At 47.6% G+C, this 24,925-nt stretch overlaps 1 protein-coding gene and 1 non-coding gene across 5 annotated transcripts in view; one reads left to right on the top strand and one right to left on the bottom strand.

Annotated features, from left to right (window-relative positions):
• Nucleotides 1-6,637: 6,637 nt before the first annotated feature.
• Nucleotides 6,638-24,925, top strand: part of LOC149325275 (uncharacterized) — a 45,695-nt gene continuing 27,407 nt past the window's right edge. For all 4 annotated transcript variants that reach the window (XR_016286426.1, XM_089563905.1, XM_089563904.1 and 1 more), the window contains exon 1: nucleotides 6,638-7,090. Coding sequence is in view for 3 of the 4 variants with exons in the window: in XM_089563905.1 (XP_089420031.1) it covers nucleotides 7,046-7,090 (45 nt within the window). In the remaining variant the exon portion in view is untranslated. The remainder of the gene's footprint in view (nucleotides 7,091-24,925) is intronic.
• On the bottom strand, nucleotides 8,228-8,299 carry TRNAM-CAU (transfer RNA methionine (anticodon CAU)). The gene has a single exon. It is a non-coding gene; the product is annotated as a tRNA-Met (tRNA).

The following is a 24,925-nucleotide window of genomic DNA, read 5'->3' as shown; positions in this document are numbered from 1 at the left end:
TGATCCCCACGCTGGCGTCGCTGCGTCTCATGGTGGGATAGGTGGTAGCGGTTTATTTTAAAGAAAAAATAAAAAAAGGCGAACGAAAGGAATGTTGCCGGCCGCGTCAATTGCCATCTGTAGCACGCGAGCTGCAGCCGGCGGAGGTGAAAGGGAAAATATAGCGAGGAGAAGTATAGCGGGGAGCGATGGCAAGAATTAACAGGGAAGAGCTTTGTATGCTATTTATAAAATTCAAAAAATAATCAAGTTCGCGCCGCTCGCGCGCAAATGTCCGGGCAGTGGAGACACTCATTGGAAATCAAAGCGAGCCGCCGCCAGCCTCGAAGAGAGCGCGCACGTGAACGGGCGAACAACCAACCGAAAAGAGCAGCAGTCGGGAAAGGGAACTTTACGTGTGGGCGTTCCTCCTCCTCTAGCATGCGTGTGGTTTGCTTGCTCGACGATAGTCCTTAATTAACACAAGATGTATACTTTACGCGGATGATACGACATTATTCACTCAGGACAGCATTTTCACAAGCCTAATAAACAAATTAAACATGGACTTACAGAATATTGTTTTATAGTGTGACAATAACTTGCTACAACTTAATCCTACAAAAAACACTTTCATGATATTCCGATCTCATCAAAAGCATGTCATCCCGAGCCCACACGTTTATGTGGGACATCATATTATCACTGCCTCCGAATCCGTTACATTTCTCGGCATCACGCTTGACTGCCATCTAAAATTTCATCTACACACGAAATCTATCAGTAAAAAAATTTCGTTTGGAATAAGGGTGTTAATAAAAACTAGACATTTCTTTCAACGCCATGTTCTCTTATCCCTGTTCTATGATTTCATTAACAGTCACCTTAATTATTGCCTGTCATCATGGGGAAATACCTATTCATGCCATGTGTCATGTATTTCTCATCTTCAAAGTCAAGCGCTTCGCATTTTATCTTTCAGCCCATACACAGCCTCTGCTTCACCTCTTTACTCTGACGTAAACATTCTGCCGTTGAAATGCCTCCTTAATCTTAGGTTGGGCCTTCTAGTCTACCGCGCTCGCAATGATAATAATCAACTTCTCTGTTTTTCCGCATCTTTCCTTGCTAATAGCAATAACACTAGATTCTCTGAACAAAACAATATTCTTCTACCAAAAGTGAGTACAAATTATGGAAAACAAACTGCTTTTTTCTCCGCCATCAAAACCTGGAATTCATTACCACTAGCAATCAAATCCGCACGTTCGCAGCCCGCTTTCTACACTTTACTAAAAAAACATCTCTCATCAACCCATTAAGCCTCATTCCATGCTTAAGGTTGCCTTAATCTCATTTTCTGTTCCCCACTCTGACAGCAAACGGTCATTTGTTACTCGTCTGGAACCTCTTGGTTTTTCCTCCGCCTATGTTTTATATCTGCATTTATTCAATGCCCATTGCTATCCGATGTCTTTTTGTGTTCTTTCTCTTGCTCTTATGCTTTGCTGTTTTATGCCTTTTTTGTTAAATTACACCCGCTAACTATTGTCTGACTTATTCATTGGCGCAAATTACACCAATCGGTTTTAACTTAACTGTATACTTTTGTTCCAGCTCCCCTGCCAAACTTGTGCACTTTTCTTATGTATTCCTGATGGGAGGTCCCCCAGACAGTTTCCACTTTGGGACCTCCTACTGTACTAACTTTTTTATGAAACTTACAGCTCATTTATATTTCGTTTTAATAAACCTTTTAAATCTGCGAAAAAAAAAACCGTTCAAGAGGCGACATGTGGAGTCATGACACATCCGGTTCACAAAGGCGGCGATGAATAGGACTCCAGGAACGCTTCCCTCCTCGTGCGTTAGTGCACTGCGCCACGGGCTAACAAAGGCAGAGCGAAGGCAGCACCCACCCCTGAAGAAGGGACCAAGTTGGTCCCGAAACGGTGGGCAAAAAAATGAAAATATTGGTTGGCGTCAGTTTCCTCTCAACTATCTCAAAAACCCATAAAGACGGATTTCGGTCGAAGATGTTTTCGTTCCTACAATTACTGTTCTGAATGCGGCTTTCAACGCAGCACGAGCTCCAGAGCATTCTTAACTGCCAGAAGAAAAAAAATATCCAGCCACTACGAAGTGCCTGGGCAATAATTGGATGCACGCACATGAAGTAATTATTTCTGCAAGGCTGCTTCTGACGACGCCCGAATTTCGCACTTTTTTCGAAGCTCACCAAGCACAGCCTACAATTTCGTTGTTATCAGTTATTCAGTTCAACACTGCCTACCCCAATTAAAAGTGTCAATGTTGCGTGAATCTGAGCACGCGTCGTTGGTACCTGTAAGCTAGACGCCTACGGCGCCAGTAGGTTCCTTCCCCCTCTCGACGGTAACTACCGTGTCCATCGGAAGTCTAGAGGGGTTAGGAATGGTGACAGCGCGTCGCGCGCTTCGGACGCTCTCCAAGGCCGCGGGAAACGGGGACCAAGGGGCCGACGACCGTTTCCTATTAAAAAGAGATTAGCTCTCAAGTGGGTGGGGGTCAGTAAGGTCGGCGACTTCTGAAAACCCGCACTGTCTAGCTAAGCAGCGGACATTACTGGCGCCACTAGAGTCGGGCTCTGGCGAGCACTGGGCGCCGCCCACTTGTGCCTACAGTGCCACTGCAGCAGTATTGATTGAAATTGCGCGAGAGCAGATTTAATAAAGCTCCGCCCAATTATCGAAGGTATTAAAACCAGCTGCAAACAAAGAAGAGGAGCGCGCCGAGTCCCAATCTCGGCCGCTTTTCTACAGACCTTTTTCAAACCGCCTTTTTTTTAACCGCCTTTTTCTCCTGTTGCCTTTATTTTTGTTTCCGTCTTCAAGAAAATAGTTTTGCTTCTCAAGAAGTTTGGAGTTGCTGCCCCAACCGGCAACGTGTCGCCGGACGAGTGGACGAAGGCAGTGTGCCACGCGCGCGATTAGTTCGAGACAGGACGCTACGTACAATTTGTCGTTTTCTGTAAATGATTGTGCACAGTGGCCGCTCGCGCGCTCTTGCTTTCGGACAGAGCCCGGACATTTGCGCGCGAGCGGCGCGAACTTGATTACTTTTTGAATTTTATAAATAGCATACAAAGCTCTTCCCTGTCCATTCTTGCCATCGCTCCCCGCTATACTTCTCCTCGCTATATTTTCCCTTTCACCTCCACCGGCTGCAGCTCGCGTGCTACAGATGGCAATTGACGCGGCCGGCAACATTCCTTTCGTTCGCCTTTTTTTATTTTTTCTTTAAAATAAACCGCTACCACCTATCCCACCATGAGACGCAGCGACGCCAGCGTGGGGATCATCCCTTAGCATAGCATAGCACGCTTATTTCAACAAAATCACGCGTTTCTCTCGTCTTAATACGCTCACTGGGGCCACGCATCGGCAGATTTCGTCTGGTGTACCCGTCTGCTCGACAAGTGAATTTGAGCACAGCACGCTTATTTCAACAAAATCACGCGTTTCTCTCGTCTTAATGCGCTCACTGGGGCCACGCATCGGCAGATTTCGTCTGGTGTACCCGTCTGCTCGACAAGTGAATTTGAGCACAGCACGCTTATTTCAACAAAATCACGCGTTTCTCTCGTCTTAATACGCTCACTGGGGCCACGCATCGGCAGATTTCGTCTGGTGTACCCGTCTGCTCGACAAGTGAATTTGAGCACAGCACGCTTATTTCAACAAAATCACGCGTTTCTCTCGTCTTAATACGCTCACTGGGGCCACGCATCGGCAGATTTAGTCTGTCGTACCCGTCTGCTCGACAAGTGAATTTGAGCACAGCACGCTTATTTCAACAAAATCACGCGTTTCTCTCGTCTTAATACGCTCACTGGGGCCACGCATCGGCAGATTTCGTCTGTCGTACCCCTCTGCTCGACAAGTGAATTTGAGCACAGCACGCTTATTTCAACAAAATCACGCGTTTCTCTCGTCTTAATACGCTCACTGGGGCCACGCATCGGCAGATTTCGTCTGTCGTACCCGTCTGCTCGACAAGTGAATTTGAGCACAGCACGCTTATTTCAACAAAATCACGCGTTTCTCTCGTCTTAATACGCTCACTGGGGCCACGCATCGGCAGATTTCGTCTGTCGTACCCGTCTGCTCGACAAGTGAATTTGAGCACAGCACGCTTATTTCAACAAAATCACGCGTTTCTCTCGTCTTAATACGCTCACTGGGGCCACGCATCGGCAGATTTCGTCTGTCGTACCCGTCTGCTCGACAAGTGAATTTGAGCACAGCACGCTTATTTCAACAAAATCACGCGTTTCTCTCGTCTTAATACGCTCACTGGGGCTACGCATCGGCAGATTTCGTCTGTCGTACCCGTCTGCTCGACAAGTGAATTTGAGCACAGCACGCTTATTTCAACAAAATCACGCGTTTCTCTCGTCTTAATACGCTCACTGGGGCCACGCATCGGCAGATTTCGTCTGTCGTACCCGTCTGCTCGACAAGTGAATTTGAGCACAGCACGCTTATTTCAACAAAATCACGCGTTTCTCTCGTCTTAATACGCTCACTGGGGCCACGCATCGGCAGATTTCGTCTGTCGTACCCGTCTGCTCGACAAGTGAATTTGAGCACAGCACGCTTATTTCAACAAAATCGCGCGTTTCTCTCGTCTTAATACGCTCACTGGGGCCACGCATCGGCAGATTTCGTCTGTCGTACCCGTCTGCTCGACAAGTGAATTTGAGCACAGCACGCTTATTTCAACAAAATCACGCGTTTCTCTCGTCTTAATACGCTCACTGGGGCCACGCATCGGCAGATTTCGTCTGTCGTACCCGTCTGCTCGACAAGTGAATTTGAGCACAGCACGCTTATTTCAACAAAATCACGATCACGCGTTTCTCTCCTCTTAATACTCTCACTGGGGCCACGCATCGGCAGATTTCGTCTGTGCTACCCGTCTGCTCGACAAGTCACTAAAAAAACAATTCCACAACCGCCGCGGACGTGCTCTTTCGCTTGGCGAACAGGCGGCGGCCACTCCGGGCAAGGCTGCTCTAACGAGCTGGGCGGTTGCGGCGCGACAGCGTAGCTGTAGGCGGAGGAGAATGTAAAAGGGAGAGGGAACAAATAGTCTGGCCACACTGGGTTTTAGTTCACAATCTGGCAACCTTATAGCCTGGCAACACTGGAAGTCGCGCAAGTCTGGCAACACTATAGTATGGCAACACTGGGATAGCAGACGGCGGGTACGTCTCACGAAACTCTGCCACCCGCGACTGCAAAGAACTCGAAAGCGCCGCAAGCCGAAGATTCGGCTAGTTTTGGCCTTAGTTTCTGTCTTGGATGCATATCTGTGCCGACTGAAAACAAGCCGAAATCCCGAAGAAAAAAAAAAGGAAAAGTCGTTTCTTATCACGCTTATGAAGAAATCAAACAGATACAGCTTTAAAAAAAAAATCTTGCGCCTATTCTAGCCGGACAGGTGATCGATATGAACATGCTTTTCGAAGCTGGGAGGCAGCCGAGGCCGCTGCTTGGCTGCATTCAAATCTGGAAACTCTATAACCTGAAGCGACCTGAAGCAGTCAAGGCAATCGTTTATTGTGGCGCATATATATGAGTGGCAAGCTACGAAATTACAAGAAAGGAAAACCGAGCGCTGTCATTTCGCCAGCGTTTTTGAGCAGACGACACTCGGCACACAGACAACACGTGGACAAAACGCTAGCCACGTTTTCCTAGCAACGGCTTCAAAACGCTGCAGGATCACAGGAGAAAAGCGCGCACAATTACACCTGTGTCTTCCAGGTGCCGCAAAATACTACTGCTCTGAGGTCCTGAGTGCTCGTGGTCGTAATTCGTGACCACATACCACATGCTTGACCAACTCCATCGCCTCGCCTGTAGCCCGTGTTCATCTCTTCTTCGCGCCTCCTCTGCTGTCTCTTTTTATTGCTATATTCGTAGATAAGCTGAGTTTTCTCTGCTAATTCTTCTGTTGTTCTGGTCTGGTTGAAATGACATGGGCACGACAGAATTAAGCCGCAAAGGACATGTGTCACTTAGTGGTTTCCAGAGCAACACTGCTGTATATCGCATTACACACAATGCTGCACCTGTTAAATCAGCAGCTGACTGGTTCGTAGCATACGGTTTGGCTGCCGGCTGGCTGCCGGTTTCGTCGAGTTCGATATGTTGGAGGCGCCTCCATGGAGGCGCCCATGCGCCCATACAAGCAACGTTGCATAAGCGTTCTAGGAAGGGTGGTGCCCTCTCTCGACAAGTTTCGGATATGGTGTGTCGGGCCATGGCCTCCGAGATTACTGATGCTCGTTTCTGTGGTTGGGTCTGCATGCGCGACCTGTGCGACCTCCTCAGCGTCGCCACAGGTCGTCGCAACCTTGATAACAACCAACCTTCCATGGTCGCAACCCGTCCCCGCGTCTTGCATCTCGCGCGCGCTGTTGCACGCATGCCTGCCTTCATCTGCAATGCTGTTCTCGTCTTGATTTCAATAGGATATTTTCACTCTCAGCTCAATAATTCATGTACCCTACGCTTTCTGTTAGACAGTTAGGAAATGTTTTATTTTTTGAACAGTAAAAAGACCGGCTGAAGCATACGCTGCGTATCGCGTGGCCTCGACGGCCACAGTCGTCTCGCTCTTGCCAAAATGAATGCTCTCTTTCTGTCCGTTGTCATTATGAGCGGTTCCGCAAGGCCTAAAGTTCAGGCCACACTACAAGCGTCGGCTCTTTGAGGTCATCGGTAGCTGCTGTTGCAGAAAAGTTGAGTCTTTCAGGGAAGTTGAACTTTCCACTATATTTCCACGGTGGCTGGCGGTGGCTGGCTTCGCCGACTGCAGGCAGTGACAGGTGGCTCCATCTAGCAGTGGCCATCGGCGCTCATCTTAGCTCTTGTTTCGTTTCGAGTGCAGTCACTTTCCGTTTGCTCGGAGCCACGCTCGGAGCGTTCAGCTGCTTCAGCCAAGCGTTGCCTTCGGCCGAGCCGTCGTCCCGTTGTTTCCGCATCGTCCGTTGGCTCGATGTCCTGCGACTTGCTCGATGTCCCGCTCTAAAGATCGCCCATACGAGGAGCCTTCCGAGAAGGTGAGCCTTTCCGCTTCTTGCCGGTGGTTTCGAAAGCGTCGGGCATCTTTCTCCCCCCTATCTCTCGCCACCGAGGCACTGTTTTTTCCGAAGCGTAACAACAGGTCGTTCGTGCTGTGGTGGCCACTTTGTCGCGGATCGGGGACACGCTGGTCAGGAAGAGCTGTTTTGGTATTAAACTGCCAAAGTGGTACTACGGTCGCTTTCCCACACAATATGCTCAGTCGCGGGCCGCCGATCCCAGTGTCTCTCCGCCCTTGCGGTTTGGTTGTTTCGCCGGGGCCTGCCCCACTTTTTGCTTTTTGCCTCGCGATCATTCTTCTCGGTTGGCCTCGGTCTGAGGAGGTCTTGCTGCAGCGTGCCCGGGTTTTTCTTTTGTTTCTTCCCCCCTCTTGACAACGGATCGCGCCGATCCGCGCTCCGTTTCTTTCATTCATTATACTTACACGCGCTGTGTTGCGTAGACGCCTGTAATTTTTGTTAACGTGTGACAGAACACGCGTTCATTTTCGGCGCATCAGTCTGCATGATGTTTCGCGTTTTGTTTCGGAAGGACGAGATATCTGTTAAGCTACCTGGTCGGTCGGTGCCCTACGTTTTCGGTGACCCAGATATGTCAGCCGCACGGAAAGTCATTTTAACTTGATCTTTGGCCCGAGATGAAAGCTTGCGCGGCGACTCGCGATCGTATCTCGGAGCACACATGTATTTTGAGAGCGACGTACGTTTGTACAGTTGCATTCAAATTATATATATATATATAGCGAAGTATACGCTTCGTTAAAGGAAACATATTTATTCTACTCGACGTTTCGATCGGAAGACCGATCTTCTTCCTGAAGATCGGTCTTCCGATCGAAACGTCGAGTAGAATAAATATGTTTCCTTTAACGAAGCGTATACTTCGCTATATACTCTTGTAAGCAGTCAAGTACTCCATGCTTTCGCAACATATATATATATATATGACAGAAGCCAACAGCCACAGAAACCAAGGGGCACAGGGGATTTTTTTTGTATTTATTTATTTTTTTAATTAATTTATTTATTTTGTGGTGTTGATCAATTTAGAATATTACTGAATATGTCATCGGTTAAAGCCAATTGATTAGAAAAGCAGAAGAAAAAACAGCCACATGCCGCCGGTGGGATCCGAACCCACGACCTCCGAATTATGCGTCCGGTGCTCTACCTCTGAGCTACGGCGACGGCTGTCAAACCTTCTGCTTTCGGGGGTATTTATGTTTACAAGTAACCTAACCTTGAGAGTGTTCATCAGCGCCACCCACGTTCATAAGCGGCGGACGTAGAACGTCCTGAGTTACCGCAGGTGTGACGTAGAACGTCATCGAACGGAGAGGGTGGAAGCTGTGTGAGAACCCTCTTGTGCTTCCTATGGCATCAAGGCTGCCAGAATCGAGGCCCTCGCTAAGCAATTAAGCAAACAAGGAAGGGGAATGAGGGGCTCGTTGTAAATATGACAGAAGCCAACAGCCACAGAAACCAAGGGGCACAGGGGATTTTTTTTATTTATTTATTTTTTAATTAATTTATTTTGTGGTGTTGATCAATTTAGAATATTGCTGAATATGTCATCGCTTAAAGCCAATTGATTATATATATATATATATATATATTCGGAGGTCGTGGGTTCCCACCGGCAGCATGTAAACAATAACATATTCAGTAATATTCTCCATTGATCAACACCACAAAGTAGATAAATATTACAAAAAAATCCCTACCTGTGTTCCCGTGGTTTCTGTAGCTGTTGGCTTCTGTCATTATATATATATAGTCACCAGAAATTTAAAAACAACAGGATTAATTTAATTCACGACGTTCCGGCTGGAGGGCCAAAAAAGGCTGGCCCTCCAGCCGGAACGTGAATTAAATCCAGTTATGTTTTTCAATTTCTGGTGACTATCTGATATTGATTGATCAGCTGCCAAGAAATCACTTTTCACACACACACGCACACACACACACACACACACATATATATATATGTATGCCACTGGATTCATGGCGTTAATTCGATTCATTGGCACAGTGGTGCACTGCACTTGTGATCGAGGCCGGCGTGAGTGGTCCGCGTCATGTTCTGTGGTTGTCTTAATTGCTTCATCCGCATTTCTTCATCAGCGGTATTAAAAGAAATGCAGCGCTGCGTCCGGTTTCACCTTACATTGAGCGTGTTGTGGACGCATGGCTAAGTGTAATACCCGAAAGGCCCTCCAGAAGTATTACACGTGAGGGAACACAAGAAACACACTGTAATAGCAATCTGTGAAAATTCTAAATGCAGCAAGAAAATAGTAAAAAACACCAAATACGCAGGCTGTGCACCGATATTTGAAGTAGGATCAAAGTTCTAACAAAAACAAAAGAGAAAAATATTGGGAAAAAGCGGGAAAATTCAAACACCTAGCATTCGGAATACTTTTCCCCCTCTGCACAAATGCCTGACTAAAGAACAAGAGGTTACTTGGCATCGTCTACAAGGTGAAAATCTTTCCCAGCTCAACTGGTTTATGGAACAATTCCCAGCTTATTCCAGCTGGAACCAACTGGGTTCCACTTTGTTCCAACTGGAACCAGCTGGGAATTGTTCCATAAACCAGTTGAGCTGGGAAAGATTTTCAGATCGATGCGCACCCGATCACTTCTCGTGCACATTTACCCCGATCAACACAACCCAATTGTAAACACTGCGGCCAACGAGCCGACTACGATTTCAGAATAGCGCCAGAATAGAATTCTGTAGGATTTCAGAATAGCGCCACCCCTGCGTGACCTAGTTACCGCTCCTTCTCTCGAGCGGTGGGAGACCGTGCTGGCTAGCTCTGACCGCAGGTCCCAAGTTCCGGTGGTGCAGTGGGCTGCCAAAGTCATCGAGGGCTATGTACTCTTGATTCATATTGCAACGAAGAAGCACAAACACACGTAGAAGGAACACGCAAAAAACACGGACGAACGCTGTGTTCTATGTGTGTTTGTGCTTCTTCGCTGCAATATGAATCAAGAATGTTACCAACTTGCCCAAAAACGTGTTTTACGCTATGTACTCGCGACACTTAACGCGGTCTCTTAGCACCAAGCTCTTTCTGGCGAATAAAATGTATTACAATCAATCAAAAGCAACACAAAACGAGAAAAATTGGAAAACAAAATCGGAAGGACAGCAAGGGTAGTAGAGGGAGCACAAAACAAAATAACTAACCCCAAAAAGCGAATTTTAATGGTGCACAGGAAGATCACATTCTGATTGTACACATCATTTGATGAAATTTATCGACATGAACTTCAGTAGCAATATGTGATGGTAGGCTGTTCCAGTCAACAACTATGGTTTTGGTTATAAATGGTAGCGAGTAAAGAGCTGAGGGAAAATGACAAAGGGTGACTGAAAAGAAGTTGTCGTGCAAATGATTGTGATGATAAAGTTCATGAAAGAGTGATAGGTGAGCATGTTTTTGTCACAGTGATAGGAGACCAGTTTAGCGTTATCTTTTAAAGATGTAATATTGGAGTACAGGGAACAGTTTGAAAAAATGAAACTAGCAGCATGGGTTTGCAAGGTTATCAACGGTACGTACGATATAGTCCTGTCTTGGGTCCTAGACAGCACGTGCATATTCAATTTTAGGTCTGACTAGTACGGTTATGCAATTTTAAGTGTGGCCGCCACGGTGGCTCAGTGGTTATGGCGCCCGGCTGCTGACCCAAAAGACATGGTTTGATCCGGGCCGCGGCGGTCGAATTTCGATGGAGGCTAAATTTTGAGGCCCGTGTTCTGTGCGATGTCAATGCATGTTTAAAGAACCCCAGATGGTCGAAATTCCTGTAGCCCATCACTCCGGTATCCCTAGCCTGAGTCGCTTTGGGACCAAAACCGATTTTAAGTGTGAAGGCGCTTGCTTTAGTGTGTTTGATGATTCCGAATGAGCGGTTAGCAAATGCTAGAGTAATGTTGATGTGATGATGCCATGTTAGATCCAACTGAGAATTGATTCCTAGGCATGTGTACATGGTATGAAGTTCGACAATATATTGTTATCTATAAAGTGCAAGGTTAGAATATGGGAAGAGGAATGTGTACATGACTAACACTTAGTTTTAGTATGTTTTAGGGTTGTTTGTCTGTATGAACACCACATATTTATTGCGTTCAGGTCTGATTATAGCACTTCATTGTCAGTGTCATTTGAAATTTTAAGGTGAGTAACGTAGTCATCTGCAACATGCAGTGAGGCAAATCATTAATATACACTGGAAAAAGCAAAGGACCAAGCACGCTCTCTTGTAGAACGCCATATGTAACCAGAATAAATTGGCTTCAAAAAGACAAGAAATATTTTATCCATGCAATAAATTGTGCGTGAATGTTAAGATGCTTTAGTTTCAGTAGTAGTCTGTTGTTAGGAACGCAGTCAAAAGCTTTAGAAAAATCCAAGAACATGCATGGCGTCGACCTGGTTGCCAACGTCAATACACGGAAGCAGGTATAATTAGTAAATCCAGCTAGGTGCTCATCGTATGAATGTGCTGTGTGAAAGCTGTGATGATATTTGAAGATTATGTTATGCTTTTCTAAGTATGCTGTGATTTGCAAGTGTATGACCTTCACAAATCATGACATGTGTCATATGACATTCATATGACATATTATGCATGTATAGTGACTAAAAAAAATCACTTGCATGCATTTAAGCTGTCAAGAAGGAAGGACCACCCCCAGTGTGTTCTGCAGGGTCCTTGTTAAATATTGAGCGCAAGAATTTTGAAAAACGATCAAGCTTTGTTAGGTTCGTTTTTTCAGGGTCCAATTTCCTGTTCCATGACCCCAACTGCTTAGACAATGATAAGTTCTTCATCAGTTGCCATGTATAACATCTCATTTCATTTCTTTCTTCTGTCTCTGCATCCTTTCTCAGTTTCCAAATCAGGCAGGCGTTCCCCATCTGATTAGTGCAGTTGCCGGTGGTTCCTCTTTTATTTTCCTGTGTTATTGTCGTGTTGTATCATTTTCGCTGCACTGTGGATGCATACTTTGGGGGCTGCTTGGGTGGCTGATATTGGAATGGGTGAGGTGCGTTTCCAGATAGTTTCCGTAGTCAGTGGAGAGGATAATGGGAAAGTCGTCTGCTGCTGCTACTTCTGGTTCCATCTTTCTCCCCCTGCTTGCTTTCTTCATGGCAGTCACTGTGTTAATATCGCTTATTCTACAAATTTATTTGTACTGAAACATCGCTGATTGTTCTGCATCGTTGCAAGGCCAACACGACGTCGACTCTGCCCTGCTGTGTAGAATGTTTTCTTACGAAATGCAACCACCAAAATGAGTATTCAGTGAGGTGTGTTGAGACACACTATGCATACAGTGGCATGCATGGGTTGTTTGCTAGTGTACTGACAGCCCTTACATGTTGGCAGGAAAAAAATTCAGGGGGCACTTTGATGACCTAAAGTGTGCGAGGCGAAAGCCTTTCCACGCAACTTTGGGTGCATGGCTGTAGGCACACAAGAGGCGGCTATGGGGTGACTTGGATCGGCTAGTCATGACTAATTAGTCATGACCCTTGACTAACTAGTTATGATTGGTTAATGACTAACCAGCCATGACCAACTAGTAATGACTGGTTAATGACTAACTAGTCATGACTAACCAGGCATTACTAACTAGTCATTACTGGTTAATGACTAATGATGGCTGACCAGTCATGACCGGTTAATGACTAACTAGTCATGGCTAACTAGTCATGACTGGTTAATGACTATTTAGTCATGACTTGTGACTAGTAATGACTAGTTACGACTCACTTCAGATGTAAGGGGCGGACAGTCATGGCCACGAGAGTATGAGCGCTTAAAGGCTTTCGCCGTAATAAATCTTTCGTTAGCTGCTTAACTGTACAGGTTTCAGCACTGTACAGTGCAGTAAAAAAGACAAATACATAACAGCCGATGAGTTAAACTAGTTCAAACGCACGGTGACTCTGACTGCAGCACATACAATAAACAGCCAGCCTACGCCAGCATACTAACCATGACAGAACACACTTACCTTACGGGCTTGTCAGTTTCTGCGCTCAGAGTACATACACAGCAGGCGCTAATCTTACGATGATGATGAGCAATGTCGCAGCACAAATAAAATAGTGGGTAAATGGTGCTGGCTGCACGCAGACTGCTATTCAAGAGGCAAAGAAACGGAGAGAACTGGAACTGAAAGTAAGTGGCAGACGATTTTCCCATGATTCTTTGTGTTGACTTATTGGTATATATGGCATTTGGTAAGCCTGATATGTACTCTCTATATATATGTATTAGCAGCATATGCAAATTTAGACCGAGATTATTTCTTCATTACTTGAGCACTCGTACACATCAGGTATCTTCGATTTGGCTGCACTCGCTGCACTAGTTCCGTGGAATTCCGCGGCGTTGCCGCCAGTGTGCAGCATCAATTCAAGTGCACCTTAACAGTGGCTGCTTCCAAAACAAATGGTCGAGTGCAGGCCTGGTCGTCTGCTAGCCTTGGCGATGCTACCAAATTGCAACCAACTGCGCGCTGCCGACATCACTGGGCGCCAAAATCCCAAACCACATTAAGAATTTTTCAAAAGGAAATCTCAAGGAAGTGCTGCTATGAACCAGCCCCAAGAAATAGTCGTTTCATAGAAAAAAGTCAATGCATGTGTGTGCGCAGGTGATTTATGACTATGCTCTGAAGTGCCGCCCATGAGGCAGCTCTACTTGACTGCTTAGGTTTACAATTATGATGCCATGAACAGCTACCCACCTCCCCCTTTCAAGGAAGAACACTGTCATCGTTTCATTTAGAGACTAGTGTCATGTCTTCTTCGCGTCTCTGACCTACACATAGGCGGCGCCATATTGCTGCACTACAGCTACACTTCCTCTTGGGAGAGTGCAAGCCAGCCAAGAACTCGTGCTGCACTAGGCTGGCACTTTTGCAAAATGAATGCGAAAGTGCTGCACTCCTTGGACTGGTGCAGATCTATCTTTTTGGTAGATGAAAGCAATCTGGAATTGTATTAAACATGTGGAGAGATGCATGAAGCAGTACAACTGATGATTGTCAAGCAAAACAGGATGTATATGTCAGCACTCTTATTGTGAACTTATAGAAACTGCTTTTTAGCAGGTATACTTTATATATTTTGTGGCGCGCCGGCACTCTCGTTTTTAGACACAGTTCCAGAAGCACCAGAACTAATGAAGTGGGTTGAGATGAGTGAAGTGATTTTGCAAAATCTTTCTTCGAGGTGAGCGTATTATGTGGCAAGTGTCACTAAAGTACTCCTCTTGGCACTGCATGAATGTCACTCTTTCGAAAGACGCGGGAAGAGAAAAGAGGGATTCGTTATGTATGTTACGTGCTCCTTGAAATTGATGCATGCTGTGGGCTTTATGCTAATTAAGCAACAGCTAGCCACACGTGCGATCACAGTGCAATTAGAGCAAGCTACCATGTGCTCACCTCCTAGTGTCACTCTGTAGTCATTTATTGTCTCGGATAGCATAAATCACTGCAGTCTCTTTTGTTGTCTACATCTATGATTGGTACAAAACGTATTGCTAAGTAAAAAGTTACTGTGGTACCAAATCTGTAGAGAATTTCGGCTGTTTCAGACTTGACGATGTTTTAACACTGTTGTTTTCTGTTAGCCTTTTGCTTGAAAGTGTGTGCACTTCTTAATCTATTTTAGATTTTAAAATAGTGCTGACACAGTCAGTCATATCATTTATCTCAGAGTAACCTTCAGTTTTACTGTAACTAACTTTGAATTAAGGTTTCTTTTTTCTAACGTGGTTTCAGTTTCTGAACCTGTTGAACCTATCTCAACAGGCCCGGTGCTATGTCACAAAGCCCATGTGCATCGCAATGTCAATGCTGTCTAGAGAACCCCAGGTGATCAAAATCAAATGGGGACTGGGGGGGGGGGGGGGGGCAGCTCCATGCAGTTATTATTCTGAGTAAATATTGGTCCTCTGGCTATGATAATGTTTGTCCGGCAGCAAAATACGCATTAATCGGCTGGAAAAGTGGTTTTAAAAATCTTCCCGCCAGTCGATTCAAACTTGTGAGGACATCCTTATCGAAAAGGTCGAGTTGCCACCGTTTTGAAGTAAATGTAAGTGTAGCCTAGTCCCTGGGATCCGTGCCCAAAAATCAGTGTCAGTACACACATTTTACTTGTGAAACCATTTATTTTTTGTTTCTTTGGTCTTTTCTAGCTTAAGCTCCATTTAGGATGGAAACATTAAGGGCAGTCTTGTAGAATGTACTGTGCAGCACGACCTCAATCTGATGTCTTTGGTGATAGGTTAGTGTTAGAGATGGAACTGTATGGAGAATTTCGCTGAGGTCTAATGCATGGACTAGCTGCCTGATTGACCCTAGCGTAGCTCGGCATGCTCAATGACAATGTGGTGGACTAGATGGCTACATAAGTTGATGGCAGACTTTAGCGGTGGTCACAGCATTGGCGTGATTAGGTGACTTATGGATATTGTCACGTAGCAGTTGGTACAGGTAGCGCCGCGTCCAGACGGCAGAGGAACGCCAACACCGAGATGATGCCAGCGCACACCGAGACGGCCAGGATGGAACGTCGAGCTTCGTCTTCTTCAGCAGCGAACCGCGTGGCGCACGAGCTGCGTGCCGAACAGCCGCCGAGCGGCTATTGTTGTAGACGCGGCATTACCCTCCCTCTCGGAAAGAGCATCGGCCCGATGCTTTAAGAAGAAAATAGGGAGAAAGAAACAAAAAAAAAAGAGAGTAACGCACAGCACTGAGTCACTGAATGTCTCGCGAAAAATAGGGCTTCATCCGCACTACATGAACAATCTCTGGTCTCTGCTGACGGCGAGTAGTCCGGGAAGCCCCATCAGGGAGGACTTCATAGGTTACGTCGCTTAGCTGACGGAGAACTCGGTAGGGGCCGAAATACTGCTTGAGCAGTTTTTCGGAAAGGCCACGGCGTCGAATGGGGGTCCATACCCACACTTTGTCGTCCGGGGCGAACGTCATCAGTCTGTGGCGGCGGTTGTAACGTCGGGCGTCACGGTCTTGTTGGTTCAGGATGCGCACTCTTGCAAGTTGTCGAGCTTCTTCTGCGCGAAGCGTGAACTCCTCGGCGCCAACGTCGGGGTCGCGGCCATCATGGGGCAGCATTGCTTCCAACATTGTCGACACTTCGCGGCCGTACAACAGACAGAAGGGCGTCCTCCGCGTGGTTTCCTGTTGAGCCGTGTTATACGCGAAAGTAATATATGGCAGGATATTGTCCCAAGATCGATGCTCAACGTCAACATACATGGACAGCATGTCGACGAGAGTTTTGTTGAGGCGCTCGGTCAGGCCATTCGTCTGGGGATGGTAGGCTGTTGTTTTCCTGTGAGTAGTGCCACTCAGCCGCATGAGGGATTCCAAGAGTTTGGCAGTGAAAGCGGTGCCTCTATCCGTGATAATTAGTTCTGGAGCGCCATGCCGGAGGACGATGCGTTCCACGAAAAATTTCGCAGCCTCGGCTGCTGTGCCGCGCTGGAGGGCCTTGGTTTCAGCGTAGCGCGTAAGGTAATCAGTAGCGACGATAATCCACCGGTTTCCCGAAGATGAAGTTGGAAAAGGGCCGAGAAGGTCCATGCCAACTTGCTCAAACGGGAGTCTGGGCACTTGAACGGGATGTAAAAGTCCAGCTGGCTTGACAGGGGGTGTTTTTCGTCGTTGACAATTACGGCACGTGCGCACATAGTGTCGTACAGTCGCCGCAAGCTTAGGCCAGTAATAGCTCTTTTTGATCCGAGCCAGAGTGCGGGCGTAGCCGAGGTGACCTGCGGTGGGCTCGTCGTGACACGCCTGCAAGATTTCTGCACGGAGATTCGCTGGAACGACGAGGAGGTAGTCGCTTCCGGTTGGAGAAAAGTTGGCTTTGTACAGCACGTTGTTGCGCAGACAAAAGGAGGACTGGGTTCTTGCGAAGGGCTGGGGAACCTCCTCGGTACGTGCTTCCAGGAAGTCGATGAGAGGTTTCAGCGCCGGGTCCTCACGTTGCTGACTGGAAATAGTCGCTGCGTCTACGGCTGCGATGAGAGGAAAGTCCGGTTCGTCGTCGTCGCACGCAGCCTCGACTGGATATCTGGACAAGCAGTCCGCATCGTTGTGCTGGCGCCCTGATTTATAGACGATGGACATGTCAAACTCCTGAAGGCGTAAGCTCCAACGCGCAAGGCGGCCAGAGGGATCCCGTAAGTTCGTCAACCAGCAGAGAGAGTGGTGGTCGGTTACAACTTGAAAATGTCGGCCGTACAGGTAAGGTCGAAATTTTGTCACAGCCCATACCACGGCAAGGCATTCTTTTTCGGTCGTGGAATAATTAGATTCGGCACGAGACAGAGTGCGGCTGGCGTATGCTATTACGCGCTCAGCGCCGTCCTGCCACTGGACGAGTACAGCACCGAGACCCATGTTGCTGGCATCTGTGTGGACGAGAGTCTCCGCACGAGAATCGAAATGACCAAGGACAGGCGTGGTTTGCAACCGTCGCCGTAATTCATCAAATGCGTGCTGCTGCTGTTCTGTCCACGTGAACGGGACGTCCTCTCTTGTAAGATGCGTCAACGGTGCAGCAAGTCGGGAAAAGTTGGCAATGAACCGCCGGTAATACGCGCAAAGGCCCAAAAAACGCCGGACCGTTTTCTTGTCCGAAGGAGTGGGAAAGTTGGCGACGGCAGCTGTTTTAGCAGGATCCGGCCGGACTCCACGATGGCTGACGACATGGCCCAGGAAAAGGAGCTCCTCATAACCAAAGTGGCATTTCTCGGGCTTCAACGTCAGGCCGGCAGATCGTATAGCCTGTAGCACGGTCAAGAGGCGCTGGAGGTGTTCTTCGAACGTTGGCGAAAATACAACAACGTCGTCCAGGTATACCAAGCACGTCTGCCATTTCAGGCCCGACAAAACAGCGTCCATCATTCTCTGAAATGTTGCTGGAGCTGAACACAAACCGAAAGGAAGGACCTTGAACTCATAAAGGCCATCCGGCGTCACGAACGCTGTCTTCTCGCGATCCCGCTCGTCAACTTCGATCTGCCAGTAACCACTTTTTAAGTCCAGCGAAGAAAAGTAGCGCGCGTGCCGCAACCGGTCAAGAGAGTCGTCAATGCGTGGTAACGGGTAGACGTCTTTCTTGGTAAGCTGGTTAAGCTTCCGGTAGTCAACGCAAAATCGCAGACTACCATCCTTCTTCTTAACCAAAACCACAGGCGAAGCCCACGGGCTCCTCGACGGCTGAATAACACCATCCTGCAGCATCTCTTTGACTTGTTCAGCTATGGCTTCACGCTCCCGCAGTGAGACACGGTATGGGTTTTGCCGAATTGGTCGGGTACTGCAGTCCGTAATGATGCGGTGCTTAGCGAGAGGCGTCTGTTTGACTGCCGACGTAGACGAGAAACAGTCTTGGAACTGATGCAGTAGGCCGACTAGGCTCTCCCTATCGGCTGGGGGTAAGCCTGGGTTCACGTCGAGGATCAGCTGAGGTGTGCAAGAATTGGACGTTTCGCTCTGGAGGGCAAGGCAGTCGTTAATTTCGGCGATGCCCTCGAAGTATGCGACCGCAGTGCCTTTGGTTGCCGTTCGGTCCCGAAATTCGTTAGAAGGACATCTGCCAGGCCGTTCCGTAGCGTGACGATACCTCTGGCGATGCAGACCCCATGAGAGAGTACAAGCGCAGTGTTCTGTTCTGCTACGCCGTCAGCACTGCACAGGTCATCACAAATGACGGTAACGAGGGCACAGGATCGCGGAGGGACGGTCACATCGGCGTCGATTATGCGCAGGGCCACTCTGCGTGGTTCGGTGTCGATTGGAATCGTTCCAGGGGTCGAAAATGTTACCAGACGATCAGGAAGGTTTATGATGGCACCATGCTCACGCAAGAAGTCCATTCCGAGGATCAGGTCTTTGCAGCAGTGCGGCAGAACAACAAAAGTGCCAACAAAAGCAGAATTGGCAATGGTGACTCGAGCAGTGCATCTTCCGACAGGCGTCATGAGGTGACCCCCAGCAGTACGAATTTGAGGTCCATCCCAGGCTGTCTTTACCTTGCTGAGGCGATCCGCGAGGTGCTTGCTTATGATCGAAAAATCCGCGCCTGTATCGACTAAAGCAGTCACTGGGTGCCCGTCAACGTGAATGCGGAGGTCGGCGCTAACTGCATCGGTGTCAGGGAAACTCGGGTTCACAGAATCGTGCTGCGGCGGCATCGGGATCTCGGCATCGCGCTCCGGCGGCGTTCGGGGGTCTTCGTTATATCCGCTGTCAGCAACCTTCCCCCCTGAGGTCGCCGCTTTCAGTTTCCCCGGCGCGGGCTTGGAGACCGGCCCCGCAGTCCATCTGAGAAAGCCTGGCGGCTGGGCGACGTGACGCGTGCGGGAGACGGAGATCGGGGTCGGCGGTTAGAGGTGGTGTCATGGGCAGCAAGATACTCCTCTATTTCGTGGGGTCGCTCACCGAAACGGGGACAAGGAGCGTCACGTGGGAAACCCCGGAGGCCGATTTCACGGTATGGGCAACGGCGATACAGATGGCCGGCTTCCCCGCAATGGTAACAGAGCGGCTGCTGATCAGAAGTGCGCCAAACAGCCGCCTTCCAGGCCGGTGGACGCATGGCAGGTCCTCGCTGAGGCTGCTGGTACAATGACGGTGGCGGAGCGGTTGGCGGCGGCGGGTGGTACGGCAAGCGTTGCACAGGTGGCAACTCGGAACGGAGAGCCGCGGCGTAGCTCATGGGGCGTGGCTCCGGCATGACTTGAGGGGGCGGTGAAAATGCTTGACGAATCTCGTCGCGCACAACCTCGGTAAGAGCCGCAGCCGTCGGGTCAGACGAGGCAAGGGTCAGTTTCTGCAGCTCTTCACGGACCACAGCGCGTATGAGCTCACGCAGCGACGCATTGTCGCTGGACACGCTGAAAGAAGCCGCACTGGCGCTTGGCTCTCCGCACAAGGAGTCATTTCGGCGGCAGCGTTGATGCAAGGCCCGCTCAATGGCGGTCGCCTCTTTGATGAAGTCGGCTACCGTCTGCGGGGGATTCCGGACCAAACCAGCGAAGAGTTGGTCCTTCACACCTTGCATCAGGTGGCGGAGCTTCGCGGATTCCGCCATATCTGGGTCAGCGCGCCGACAAAGACGGGTCACGTCCTCGGCGAACATGGCAACGGTCTCATTAGGCTTTTGGACGCGAGCGTCCAGGAGGCGCCGCGCACGATCCCGGCGGTCCGTGCTAGCAAAGGTGTCCCGGACCTGCTGGCGGAAGGTATCCCAGCTTTGGAGATCGGCCTCCCTGTTCTCGAACCAAATCTTGGCTCCGTCTTCGAGGGCGAAATACACGTTCCGCAGCTTCTGCGCAGGGCTCCATTGGTTGAAATCGGCAACCCGCTCAAACTGGTCAAGCCAATCTTCAACGTCTTCGAAAGTGACGCCATGGAAGCTGGCTGGCACGCGGGGTTGCTGGAGCGTCAAATGTGAAGCGCTAGCCTGAGCCATGGTGGTATGCTCACCAGGTCGATGAGTGCGTGCCTCTTTTGGGAGGAGACCAAACTCTGGGACCAGTCCCAGGAGGCGGCGGCTGCTGCGGTGAACGGGCGTGCAGACAAGGGGTAGCTGGTCGGGACTCGATGAGCGGCTGCCTGAAGAGGTGTTGGACATGGGACGTCGAGCCCGCACCTCCACCAGTGTCACGTAGCAGTTGGTACAGGTAGCGCCGCGTCCAGACGGCAGAGGAACGCCAACACCGAGATGATGCCAGCGCACACCGAGACGGCCAGGATGGAACGTCGAGCTTCGTCTTCTTCAGCAGCGAACCGCGTGGCGCACGAGCTGCGTGCCGAACAGCCGCCGAGCGGCTATTGTTGTAGACGCGGCAATATGAAGTCCAAGAATCCACCAGGATGATACACGAGAGATGAGATGGTTGTGTTGGTGTTGACAGTGTGTTTTCGTAATGAGGAGTAATCCGGATTTGTCAGGTGCGGGAGATAGGCCTACTGTGCCAACTAGTGACTGCATCGATGCCTTGCTGTAAGGTGTCCCATGGGACCCAGAGGTGCACCAAAGAGTAAGATCGTCTCCATAGAATGTGGGTTTGATGTTTGAGATAGATGCCAGAATACGAGATAGGGAGCCATACCGTGCTTAAAAAGATAGAATAGCGCCCCCTGTAGAGTACCATGTGGGAAGGGGAAAGGATTAGAGATAAAATTGAGAGTGGTCTCTTTGTGATTAGAATGCGCTACCCTGTCAAGATAACTTTAGTTCGTCCTTACTGTCTGTTTAATGTGGAGCCCTCCACTCTGGAGTCTCCTAGTGAATGTGCAGCTTCGAGATACTGAACCCCACTTAACATGAATAGGTTCATACAGGACACAAATAATCAGTTGTTGTGACAATAGCAGAAGTGTAATCACGGCCCCTCTGTGCAAAAAGGAACTTAATAGACAGTAGAACTGCATAATGGCTGAGTTAATTGGTACATCACATTCCATCTTTCTCACTGGTTTTTGTCTCTTAATACACACCTGGCACACACACTTATTCGGAAGCTGATATTGAAACTGCTGACAAATACAAGACTAAAACTAAAAATAAATAGATATAGTTTGTTTGGTCCTTGCAATTAACAGTGGCATATCTATTGTTCTATGTAAGGAAAAAAAAAAACTAAAGCTGCAGTGTTGTCTTCAGTGTCATTCAGACAGTTTCCATTTCATCTGAGTTCTTATTGATTTTAATACTACAAGAATTTAATTAAAATCCTTCCTTTTGTTTGATGGCACATTCGTAGTGCAGAATGCACAGCTGTGTATGTGGTTGCACCCAGGCAATCCTGCATCTATAAAACAGGGAAAGATTTTGTTCTTAATGTTATAGACACGCACAAGCAACACATAGAGTACCATATGACAGGTCACTGTTTACGTGTGTCATTTGTCACCTTGTAGTATAGTCATTACAAGTAGGGCACACTGTGGCTTATAAACTTCTCGTAAGGCTGTTTCCGCTGAAATTATCGACTATGGATTGTTTACATGCGACTGCAACAGTAATACCATATACCCTCAGATTTCTTCGAGCCAATACTCGAGTGGTGCTGTAACACTGCTCCATGCTCAGCTAACTTTTTCCCATGCCTGTCGTTCTGTCCCTGAGCGTAGTGACAGTTCAAGATATTTCAGGCACTGGTATATAAATCATGGTAACAGTTATGATAAGAAGAAATTAACTTGAGGGACATGGCAGTGCATGGAAATTTCGGAGATAACAGCTCGGCAGATGAAAGACATGAAAGAATACCAGCTACAGCAACTAGTGCTCTTTTTCGTAATCATATTGTCTTATGCGGGGTTGAATAGAGGGGAAAATACGTTCTCTCCGCTAAAGCGCAGCTAACAGTCCAAACTGACGACCCCACCCAGTGATCGCGTGCGCCGACCATGGTGTACATTGCTGTGAGGGAAACAAAGGAACCAAACTCTGGCTGATACAAACAAGGCATTTATTGTTGCAACAACAATAACGCCAGTTAGCGGCAATGGATGCTCACTTTGTGGCACGCATCACTTGCTGCACAAAATTAAGTTGCTCAAAAATAAATGAACGGAGGCATTTGCTGTCAATACAACCTTTCTGTTATAACCTCATAGATGTCTTCCTGCTGCCCACAACACTAAGTTAACACCTTTTAAACAGAGCACACGGCTGGAATAAAACAAAAACATAAGTGCCGTGGGAATTAATGCTGCTCAGGTTTAAGGCATGGTGGATAGGAGCAGAACTTTGCACAGGCGCAAACCAGGGAATCTAGGAATACAAGCGACATTGAACATTTTAATCAATATAAGCAGTACGGGAATGGGTTCAAATTAAATGTGGTCTCAGCCTCGACAAGCCGCTGATTGCATCGATACTTCAGGACTCTCAGAAATGGCTCAACATCGGCATTGCAGAGCCAAACACCATGTGACAGCACTTAGCACATTTCGAAGAATTGAAATAAGCTTTGTTAACACTTTCAGGCTTAGTTATTCCATTTGGAATCACCAAATTTAGAGGCTACCAGTCTTCAGTTGAGCTAGAAAACTGTTTTTGCTGTAATTCTGACGCTTAGCTTGTCGTCAACATATATCGGCGACCTTTTGCCTGACTCACATATGCTAGTACCTAGGTAGGAAAAAGGGATGTAGAAACTGCATACGCTTTGCTATCCTCCCTTGCCCCGTGTAAAATAAAAAAATAAAACATTTTTATTTTTCCTTAATCACATGGAAGAATGCACGTAAGCCTCATATGTTACTCCTTCAAAATACACTCTTTTGGCAAAACACATTTACAAGTAATAAAGTATTTTGCAAATAATAATGATTCTGGGACCCGGAGGCCCTATTGAAGAATAAGCAGCATGGTTGTGTTTGAGTTACCTGTCACTGCTTCTGTCGTGCGAATATCTCTTCTTGTACACTCTGTATGTAACAGTAAATGTCCTTTCCTCCAAAGAAGTCCACATTCATCACGAGCACTTTTCATGTCAAAAGAAAAAAGTTTCAAGAGCAACCCACCACATGTGTAGAGGTGTCTATTCATCCGATCAAGAAGAAATAGCATTCTTGGCACGAGTCCAATGACTGAGGATAACACGAAAGCATTGAACCTCTACGGAACATTGTCCATGACAGCAAACTGAAAGCTACAGGACGATGCGGAACCGAGTGGTAGCGCAACTACGCCGAAGCTTGAAAGCAGCTATCCCAACCAACTTGTCGAACAGTTCATGTTGTGCATCCAAAAAGATCATCACAGGAAAATTCGTTTTGTGGATGTAGTGTGATACTACTGAACAAAGCAGAATTCAAGGATACGAACCCCTACTGCAAGGAATGAATATTTGAAAAGTTTCTGCACCGACTCAATCTGAGAATCTTGCGTTACAAATGTTTAGTCAATGCAGTAAGATGCTGGCAGCTCGAGGCATGGAAATCTGGATACTGGCAATGTGGTCGCCCTGTCTCTTACATACCGCCTCTCGAAAGGACCAGTGCTTGTCTTCAACCAACTCAAGATCCCGCTTGGATATGACTACTACAGGCCCTCACTTAGTGAAAACATAACAACAGAGATACAAGCTCTTTGTCATGTCATTCTCGCATACTCCTGGTAAGATCAGTGATACACACTTACACTTACGCAAAGACAAGCATTGTTTCAAAGCAGTTGATATTAAATTAAATTTTTCAGAGAAGTCGCTCGACTAAGCATTTGCACTAATGAAGTCCCAATGATTCCATTTGGAATCATGCAAAAAAACTTACTTATAAAAAACCAACAAAATTTTAATTTTTTTCATCTTGTTGAATTGTTCTCCTACTACACATGCTAATCTGTGAATTTTTATATTGAATTTTAATGATTTTTTTTTATATTTAACAGTTTTAATTTGCGCCAGAAAGGGCTAACGTGGTCAGGGAACATGTGAAAAAATGGTGCTGTCACTACCATGCAGCAAACGTGGATGGATAAGTGCCTTAGGAAACCTAGCTGATCATGCGGAAGGTGCAAATACGCACCTGTGTTCGAGCAAACAAATTTAGGTACGCAGTCAGTGCAAGGAGGACTAAGGAAGTCTGGGCAGCAATCTACATTGTTGACATACGCAATGTCTCATCGGCCCATTATTTCTACCACGGAGCAGGCAAATATGCATGTTCATTACAGGCGTTTTCAGGCAAATGAAGTTAGCAGATGGTCATGC

This window comes from Amblyomma mixtum, chromosome 10, assembly GCF_055824585.1.
Source record: "Amblyomma mixtum isolate Tamu chromosome 10, ASM5582458v1, whole genome shotgun sequence".
Taxonomy (NCBI): Eukaryota; Metazoa; Arthropoda; class Arachnida; order Ixodida; family Ixodidae; genus Amblyomma; species Amblyomma mixtum.
The sequence above is the reverse complement of the archived record's forward strand: the minus strand, read 5'-3'. Positions and strand labels throughout refer to the sequence as shown.